Source organism: Macrobrachium rosenbergii, chromosome 31, assembly GCF_040412425.1.
Source record: "Macrobrachium rosenbergii isolate ZJJX-2024 chromosome 31, ASM4041242v1, whole genome shotgun sequence".
Lineage (NCBI taxonomy): Eukaryota > Metazoa > Arthropoda > Malacostraca > Decapoda > Palaemonidae > Macrobrachium > Macrobrachium rosenbergii.
The window spans coordinates 7431260-7441053 of NC_089771.1; the positions used below are offsets into that span (position 1 = coordinate 7431260).

At 39.5% G+C, this 9794-nt stretch overlaps 1 protein-coding gene across 2 annotated transcripts; it reads right to left on the reverse strand.

Annotated features, from left to right (window-relative positions):
• Nucleotides 1–435: 435 nt before the first annotated feature.
• LOC136855347 (uncharacterized) lies at nucleotides 436–9496 on the reverse strand. 2 transcript variants are annotated; one of them, XM_067132260.1, is made up of 7 exons: nucleotides 9228–9496; nucleotides 5288–5496; nucleotides 4518–4641; nucleotides 3344–3540; nucleotides 2982–3105; nucleotides 2138–2275; nucleotides 436–1460 (listed from the first exon to the last, which is right to left on the reverse strand). In XM_067132260.1, the coding sequence occupies exons 3-7, from the start codon at nucleotides 4585–4587 to the stop codon at nucleotides 1300–1302; spliced, it is 690 nt and encodes a 229-aa protein (XP_066988361.1). In that variant the 5' UTR covers nucleotides 4588–4641; nucleotides 5288–5496; nucleotides 9228–9496; the 3' UTR covers nucleotides 436–1299. The 2 variants fall into 2 exon arrangements, with proteins under 2 accessions (XP_066988361.1, XP_066988362.1); XM_067132261.1 differs by having other exon boundaries at nucleotides 2138–2266; nucleotides 9228–9449.
• Nucleotides 9497–9794: the final 298 nt, after the last annotated feature.

The following is a 9794-nucleotide window of genomic DNA, read 5'->3' on the forward strand; positions in this document are numbered from 1 at the left end:
AATATCCAACTTGGTGTAATGTTCTCTGATTCTTCTTCAGACTTTAATGGGTCTTCATACCTACATTCCTCTTTGTAGGACAACATACCTGCAGTCGACATAATCGCAACACAATTGGAAAGAAGTACCAAGAAGTTGTTCATCTCAGAAGAATGCTGCAGGCATTAGGTTAGAGATAGTCATAAAAAGATCGTCGTGTTTTCACTTGTAGGAAAGAATAGACACAATTTCCCACATTCTTAAAAGGAGAAATCACCCTAAATCTACTGCTTCAATAATCTAATGGTAAACAACATGTATGCATTCAGTACAAAATCTTATTTTAAAGACAATTTTGTGGTACTTTTTATGTTCTTAGATATAACTGTATCGTCACAGATACATATGATGTGAGATTTTTCCTTCGTTAACAAAAGGTTGAAATAAAACTTAATGTAAAGACCAAGAATATGGATTTACTTCACAGAAAAATACTTGACTGAATCAGGTAAATAAGTATCTAAGGATAATGAAAATGGCTGTATTGATTGTCATCATAACATGAGAAAGAAAATGCTCTACACTGCCACAAGCCATTTCTCGTGATGAAGAAAAACGACTTCTGACTGCCAAAGGGTCACTGGGTGCTGCTTCCGTTCTCTCAAAAGGTTCTCATCCGGGAAATGAGATTGAACTGAGTGGTGAAATCCCTGGAGAAGCTGCTGATACTTCCTCTGTGGTAGACAGGATCCTTCTCAGTCCTATTCAGGACAATTGCCACAATGACAGCTTCTCTGGTGTCGTTTTCTAGACAGACTTCCAAAGGAAGGACTCATTGATTTAAAATCAGATAAACAGGAACTTCTGGAGTCTTCAGAGTACCTTACAACCTTCCTAAGTCTTTACGTAAATAAAGATAATAAACAAGAGCTTCAATTTAGGCAATATTATTCCATATTCAGTCATCAAACTATGAATGACAACTGCCAAGAAAAAGTTTCTTATCACAAATTTGATTATCATCAGGAGAGCGGTCCTTTTGAGCGCATCTAACCAAACCGATTGTATTTAGTCACAGTTGTTTATTGATCATAGATAATCTATCCACAATCTGATTAAAATTTTATAAAAAAAACTAGTGTATTTTTCAAATAGTACTGACTTTTATAGAAGCATGTACCTTTCATTTAGAAAATGGTATCTTTCGATAAAAAAATTGTTGCAGCTGGATAATTGTTTATGATACAGACATACTACACAAACAAGACATGTTCACCTTTCCCCACAAGTGACGTCATGCCTCTGTTCCTGACTGCTGAATCATCTGGGGATGATAACGCCATAAAGGGGGTTTTCACTGACATGAGATGAACTTGGTCTGATGAGTCCAGGGTGAGAAACTGCTCCGAAGCGTTCTCCTGTTGGTACTCCTTCATTGGCAAAGCTAGGGTTGTTGATGGTGAACATTGCAGACGTTGCACCTGCAATGCAAGTCGATAGAGTTAGCTTCCGTGAGACAGGACAGAGCCAGTCAACCAGGAAATAAAAAAGAAAGAATAAGGAGATTCTAGGATGTAAGCTTGGAGTGGGACTATTTCCTCTTTCTCTCTTTCCTTTGAATCCTGTCCGTCTGGCTCATGAGAATTAGATCGCCTATTTGGCTACATGATGCTTTACATATTGACAGTCTGTATATTGGTCATGCTGATCAGTCCTCCCATACTTGAACATTGGTACCCGATGCTTTAAAGAAAATGCAGTTATAATGACCACCACGCATTGCAACTCTGCTTTCGAGAATGCAACGCATAAGGATAAGATTGCTAGCCTTACGCCCTTTTCTTGACCCCAGCATTCACTTGTATACCATTTTCAGCAGAGTTAACTGATGTGTGATAGGTAGGCAACAAACTATGAACCCATCTGACTTTTGAAAAGAGCTATACAACTTAGCTGTGGTGGGAGCTGACTGGTACAGCATCCGGTTCACATCTGCTATTTTTGAATATCTCTTGACCTGCCAACCACCAGTCCACCAAGAGCATCTGTTGCTGTTCTGAGAAAGGGCGTGGGGCTAGCAACCTCAACCCTCAAGAACTGCTGAGAGGCGGAAGGCTGTACCTTTCTGCCCCTACCCCTCAGCACAAGAAATCCTTACCTTCAGTTGGTCCTTCGTTCCTCCTCTTCCAGAAGAACCTGCATCCCAAGAAAGATCCCAGAATGACCGCAGAGGTTACTACTACTCCCATGGCGATGAAGAGTGTGGTTGGGGGTGGGGTGGCTGCATCTGAAAGGCCTGTGTTTTATCAGTATATGACAGTACAAGAGTATTGATTCATTCTGAGTTTTGACACTCCAACAAAGAACCCAGCTGACAGACTCACACATAAAGTAAAGCTGCATTCTCGGCCTCACCTCGTCAAAGAGACGCTCTGCAGGGCTCACTTCGAGTTAGTTTATTGTCCTGAGAGTATCAATAATCATGTTTTGGCTGTGCAACAGTCACTCAACATAGCTGGCTCTAAGTATCACTCACTGAACTCAAAATTATAGTTCCTTGGACGCTGAGGCTTTAACTGTTCCTAGGCCTCCTGAGATTAACTTTTTCCCTAAAGTCAGACATTCAGTCTTATCTCCACTGGATTTCAGCTGTCCTTTTTTCATTCATTTAAGATTTACAATAAGAATAAATGTTTACAATCACATTATCAGTTGTAATGAATCGCACAATGGCTTCAACTCAAAATAAGGTGAAAACAAGAAGAGGCAAAGTGCTCGTCTCCTTGTGATGGCTGCTCTCTGACTCAGGTATGGATGCGTTCTTTTTATGAGCAGTCATTTACAACTTCAGTTCTCTAGAAATTTTATGGGAGAGTGGAAAGCTGAGGTTACAAACAAATAACTTCAGGGTGATAAATTACATTAGGTAAATAAAATATATACTATTGTAAATATACTATACTGTATTGATATGAACACGCAAAACACAAACACACACGCACCTGTTGACTTCAAAGGGACGGGAAACACTTGGAAGTGAACTTCGACGTCGCTTATCATCTGTAAACGCCGTCCTTTCAGGCCTCTGGTACTTAGGCGCTGAGAATCACCTCCATAAAGGATCCGCTGAGAAACGAGAATCAATGAACATTTACCCCGTATAGCGTGTTTATCGTAAATGAAAAAGAACTTAATGGGAAACTTTTCGAGCATTTCATGTCCTCCAATTTCTGAAGGTGAAAGGAAAACGAAACTAAAAATAACGTTAACCATAACAGTTAGTGGAACATTAACTTATTCTAGTGCATCATCTTACCAGACAGACTTGTACAATGGGCTATATACCAAATAATGGCAAACTTACCTTGTCATTTATGCAGATAATTGACCAATCTTCTGATGCATTTATGTTGAGAAATCTTGATGTTTGCTGTTCGTGAAACAACTTGAGTTCAGTTCTGAATTCTCGGCTACGTTTGTTCCAGACAGCCACCCACACTTCATCTTCCTCGGGAAGGTCAAGAGAGACTTCTTTCCCAGGAGTTGCAATTTTCAGGTCATCTGAAGAGGAAAATAATAGACTGTGTGTTTGCAACCTAATAAACAGGGTGCTTATCAACCCCTATTTAGCACAGACCTGACTGAAAATCCTACTGAAAGGAGGGGGGGAAATGGCATCTTCGCCACGGGGAAGAAATAGGTCCTTCTGGTGACTGATGAGAAATATTAAGTCGGGTGAGAGGGAATGAAATTCTAAACACTAAGAACATCGTCTAGTTAACTTTTGAATGAGTGGCCCCATGCGTGCATATATACGCAAATGCATGCATTGTTTACTGCCAAGTTCTGGCCTGTGATTTCTTTTGTACTTCCGTTCATCTGTGCATTTCTTTGTCATGATGTTTCTTGAAAGCGACTCTAGGTTTTACTGGGGTACCTCAGGGCCAAAGCTTTTTATTATTTCAGTGCACAGGTTAAGGATATTTCCATTTACTTGCGTGCATTTATCATTATCTTTTATTTCATTATCTTTTTTGTGATTTCTGTTGCTGTCAATTCAAGCAGAGGAAGGTCAGACATTAAACTGGACATGGCATTGGAGTGACTCAGGACTGGATGAGAGCTCTACAGAAGGAGCCATTAGGTATAGAGGTGATTTTCAGTCGCTTCCAAAATATATTACCCTGGGTAAACTTCCTGTCATATGTAAGTTTATTTAGACATGAAGTAGTTGTTAGATTTTTTCATTCTATAACATTTTGATTCATGAAACGAAAATGATAAACACGAATATGATGCAGGAAAAGCTGACTTAAATTACAGTAGGCAGAACGAGACGCTTGCCAACGTTTTAACGTCACGTGGGACTCCTCCTCTGCTCTGCGTGAGACACAGAGGCAGCATAGGTGACGAAAGCTTACTCTGTAATAAGAATAAGAAAGGTTTTGCTTTTCATGCTTTCACACAACATATCCATGAATCCATGGATCTTACGAACGCGTCTCCGGAGCACTGAAGAAGAAAGAACAGCGACTTACGATCTTTGAGAGGTAACGTCATCATTTGCCACTGAACCAGTGCTGTGCTTAATACGGCGAGATGTCTCATATCAGGTGCATCTGCTGGAATTCGGAAATGCTCCAGGTTGGCGCTTCTTATCACCTGGAAGGGAACATTTAGATCAGAGGCAGAATATTAGAAGCTCTTTCATATTTTGTGGTAGGGCCAGTAATGTACTTATGTGCATACAAAACTCCCCTTCAACCCACAAACACACACGCATCACATGCTTATAAGCACTCATATATATATATATATATATATATATATATATATATATATATATATATATATATATATATATATATATATATATACATTTTGGGAATGAGGGAGAGAGTTTATGAAGGGGCGAATGAAAACCCACAGTTCTAGTAATTAAAACAATTGAAATGAACTTTATTTTTCTCTGTTACGTTACGGATGTAAAATCGGGTGAGGTTGCTTGGAAAGAAGTTCCATTCGTCGCAGTATACATATATACATATATATATATTTATAAATAAATGTAATAACATACATATATATATATATATATATATATATATATATATATATATATATATATATGTGTGTGTGTGTGTGTGTGTGTGTGTGTGTGTGTGTGTGTGTATGTGTGTTGTGCGTATTCCTACAAAATTGGCAGTGAGGCTACATTAACTTGTTTAGGTTGATTAAAATTCTTGTGAAATTCTCTCTTCTTTTACAACGAAAGTACATTAAATATCATTATACGACCGGAGCTCACCTCCTTTGACACGAGGAGAAAGGGTGTCCACTGTGATGCCCATTCAAATGATTCCAACTTTCCTTTGAGTATTTCTTTTCCTGGGGAAGAGATTATGTACTTGATATGTGGCCATCTGTATTCAGTCCTGAAACCTACGACGATGGTGTCACTGCTCGGCAGACGAAAAACTGTTGGTTGGCCCTGAGAAGTATTCCGGACGGCCGATTCTGCAGAGGAATATTAACAGAAATAAAGTTTACAGTAACTTTGCTGGTCAAAATAACAGTAATAATAATACCCATTGACTTTGCAATTCAAAATAAGTTTATCGAATGTTTTATAAAGCTCTCAAGAGGAAAGTCTTGAAGTTTGTCCGTTAATCTTTAGATATAGTTGCACGTCTAAATATAGGGTCATGCTGGAGTTTCGACAAGGTCATCGACGATGAGGCAAGAGCGGAGGAAAGAATTTTGATTTTTTGGCAGCTGGACTTTTCAGTTTGTATGAAACTTTCAGCATCCCACTGGGGGACTTCCTGTGCAGGCTTCTCAGTAGATATTGTGGCTGGTACAGATTTTGACACCTTTGAATTAGAATTCTCAGCAGACTGTTTTAGGGTGTTCTTCGTTGCAAATGTCGGACACTTAAAACAGGTTTACTTAATGTTATGTGCGGTATAATACTAGGGATAATTAGCATTTATAGGATTATTATACTTTAGAAACAACATATCTATCGTCTAAACAGAGTTTCTCATTTGAGAATTGATTATACTGTAATAGCAATTTTATAGTGACGAACGAGTTTCTGCTGTCTTAAGAAGATCGCATACCAGCACCATCTGTTATCATAGCGCCAAAACGTACATGTGAATAAATAAGCCTAGCAACAGCATGGCTCACTTCAGAGAAAGACTGAATATATCTGCTGCTCTTCCAGAAACTAAGTGACGCTGACTAAGAATCTGCATATACGGATGAGGGAAAGGTTCCAAAAATGTATGTGGGGCATGAATGTTATTGGCCATTAAGGTGGAACTGATAGTTCTAGAAGTCTCTTAGAATGAGGCTTAACATTACCTAGTATTCCAGTTAAGGTGCATTGTAGGTTTTTGATATAAACTGAAACATGCAACAGAGGCACTGATTGTGGAAGGACAGTATTTGTTTAGATGATGAACAGGGTTTATGGACAAGGTGTTTGGTATGAAACTGGAAGGGGAAGTTGAGAGTAAGTGGAAAAGCTGTGCGCAGCACTAAAGGACCTAGAAATAGCTGATGGCAGACTCAACACAGCCAACTTGTAAGGTGCCGAAGAGGTGTGGTATAGAAGATAAGTTATTGGGAACACTGAAAGTTTTCCTAATGAAAGTAACCTATGTGCCAAAATATGTGGACTAAAGATTGGCTGGGCTGATGTAAAAGTGAGCCAGAGACAAGAGCGTGTCACGTTCCCATTGCTGTTGATGAGTGATTCGACGAGGCAGAGATAGATAATTGGAGGTAGGTGCCAAGGTATGGGGTAAGGAAATGAGTTGTGAATGAAGTGTAGTATGGCTCATGCTTGCAGGTGATACTGTACTGATTGGGGATGGTGAAGAAAAATTTACACTGACTGAAAAATTCGAGAATGTTGAGCATATGTGAACAAGAGGGTTTTGATTGTAAATGTGAACCAGGAACATAGAGTAATGGAGGAAGAATGGAAGTGGCTGATTTATAAACCCATTGATAAGTAAATTTGATAGATAACTGCAGGATAAGAGAAGAGGCAAGCCACAGATAAGGTGAAGCAAAAAGCTAGCAGGGTGTGCGCAAAAGCCTGAGAAAAGACGTGGAGTGCATATGGAAGCTATGGTGACTATGTGTCAAGGGTTAATGACAAACCTTTCTTTATTTAGAAGTAAAATGGGGATGTTGAATGTGAATGACGGGAAAAAGATAGAAGCTTTTGAGATTAACTGGCTGCGTGTTGTGTGTGAGATAAGAAAAACTAAGAGCGTGAGAAATTTAGAGATGTGTTGAGGCAGTTAAAAGGTTAGCATAGGTGAAAAGGGGATCAGAGTGCTTTGATCTGGTTTGGTCAAGTGGAAAGAATGGAGAATGACAGGCTGGTGAAAGAATGTAGAATTGTAAGTGTTGAGAGGAAGGAGGAGAGGAATCCTTGGAAAATGTTGGAAAGCTGGATTTTAAGCTAAACTGGGCAGGAGAGGTCTTCATATTCAGATAGCCTGGGAGTGGTAGCCGTCTACAGAGTTCGGAGTATGGCTGATGAACCTTCTATGTTGGTATATGAGTATGTGATGTCGTGGAAATGTTCTGCACTTGGGGCTTCATCCGTTAAAGAACGACTGTGGCAGTAACCCTTATCTCGTACATCTAATCTGTCGATGACATTTCTGAACAGAGCAAGAGTTCCTAAAGCCAGTATCTCGGGAGGATATCCTGCCCAGGAGGCAGAACGCCCCACGCAGGAATGTCACTCGAAGCGTGAGAAGGATTTCATGACAATAACACACACACATATACACAAACACAGAATATGAACCAGAGTGAGAGAGAGAATGAGAGAAAAACAGAGAGAGAGAGAGAGAGAGAGAGAAAAAAAAGTTAAGTATATCTTAGTTTAACCAGACCACTAAGCTGATGAACAGCTCTCCTAGAGAGGGCTGGCCCGAAGGATTAGATTTATTTTACGTGGCTAAGAGCCAGCTGGTTACCTAGCAACGGGACCTACAGCTTATTGTGGAATCCGAACCACATTATGACGAGAAATGAATTTCTATCACCAGAAATCAATTCCTCTAATTCTTCACTGGCCGGTCGGAGAGTCGAACGCCGGGCCAACAGCGTGCTAGCCGAGAGCTCTACCCACCCTCCCAGTGAAGAACTTAAGAGAGAGAAAGAGAGAAAGTGAGAGAGGAAAACAAAGAGAAAGAGGGAGAGAGAGACAGAGACAGAGAGAGACAGAGAGAGAGAGAGGAAAGCAGAGAGGGAGAGAGGGGTATTCTGAAGGCAAATAATAAATTCGATGTTAAACAGTATTAGGACTTAATATTATATGTATATGTATATATATATATATATATATATATATATATATATATATATATATATATATATATAATATATATATGAAAATATAAAATACTATTTGTTATGTATGTTTCTGTGTGTTCATTGTATGTAAGAATACAATATTTCAAAAACATGAAGGTGTTATGGCCAATTTCTACAAAAAGTGGTTTTTTCAGCTCCCGTTTGACGATGGAAGAAATACAGATAAGTGTCAATGGCGTCCGATTTCAGTGTCTCTGACAGGTTCATATTGTTGGTTTGATTGATGATAGCAGATTCAGCATCTTTCTTTTGTACGGACAGCTACTGAGCAGAGGAGGATCTTTCAGAGAGAAACTACACGGTAGGAACAGAAATGGATTTTCCATTATCCCAAATCCATCGGGAGTTCGCTCGTTAACGTATAAATAGACGGGAGGCCTGCCTCATCTTCTAACAGAGCACAAAAGAGGAGTTCTGCTGAATCTGCTATCATCAATCAAACCAACAATATGAACCTGTCGAGGACACTGACGGACTTTGAAGAAGATGAAAGTCTTCAATCTCTCCTTCTTAAGAAACGCCACCTCCTTAACATCGGAGGCCCAAGGCCACACCTTCATGTTTTTTATATATATACCATTGTAACTTTCAACTGTCCATATTCTACCAGTGAACAGGGCACAGAAACAAGTGCCTGGAAATATATGGTTTCAACGTTTAAATAGTGTTTTATGGGCCTTCTTATTTTCATATATATATATATATATATATATATATATATATATATATATATATATATATATATATATATATATATATATATATATGTATGTATGTATATTGTATGTAAGAATATATTTCCTTTATGGCCAATTTCTACAAAAATTCAGATCTCTCACCACTGAGCAGAGGAGGTCAGAGAGAAGAGGAATAGAAGGACGAGTAGACGGGAGGCCTGTCGCATCTTCTGAGGAGTTCCGACGGACAAAGTCTTCCCGACGATGGCACCAGATCTCCCAGGAAGCTTCACGGGGCCTGTCTAAACACTCCCGATCTCAAACTTCGAAAGGGAAGGCGAGGATTCCAACACTTGCACACAAGGGAAGGCAGACTTTCAAAATGAGCATTGTGTGATGGCGTCCTGCCAGATGCGATTAGTTTGGCCACTGAGCCTGACGTCAACATCAGCAGGAAATACTCGATTATGCCAAAGGTTGCAAGTCGTCCCGAGCTTGACGAAGTGGCGGATGCCATTTTTTCCTCAATCCGAGAAAATGGTCTTCAAAGATTCTGGGGATTCAGAGCTTCTAAACAGCTCATCTCTTGAAGACATTTGGTTTGAGAATGTGACAACGCTGAAGCTGAAGTTTTGATGCTACAAAGAATCAAAAACTGAGTCACTTTGGTTGGGACACTAAAAAAGTTATCAAAAAATGGGTTACGCCGGTTCGTGAAAAACAAGCAAA

Bases quoted from the DNA above. Each gene is read 5' to 3' on its own strand.
- LOC136855347 (XM_067132260.1), bottom strand. From the start codon at position 4,587: ATGAGACATCTCGCCGTATTAAGCACAGCACTGGTTCAGTGGCAAATG. The intron at 3,541-4,517 runs GTAAGTCGCTGT...TTTCCTCTTCAG, and splicing joins GACGTTACCTCTCAAAGATC to ATGACCTGAAAATTGCAACT. The intron at 3,106-3,343 runs GTAAGTTTGCCA...CTCGTTTCTCAG, and splicing joins TTATCTGCATAAATGACAAG to CGGATCCTTTATGGAGGTGA.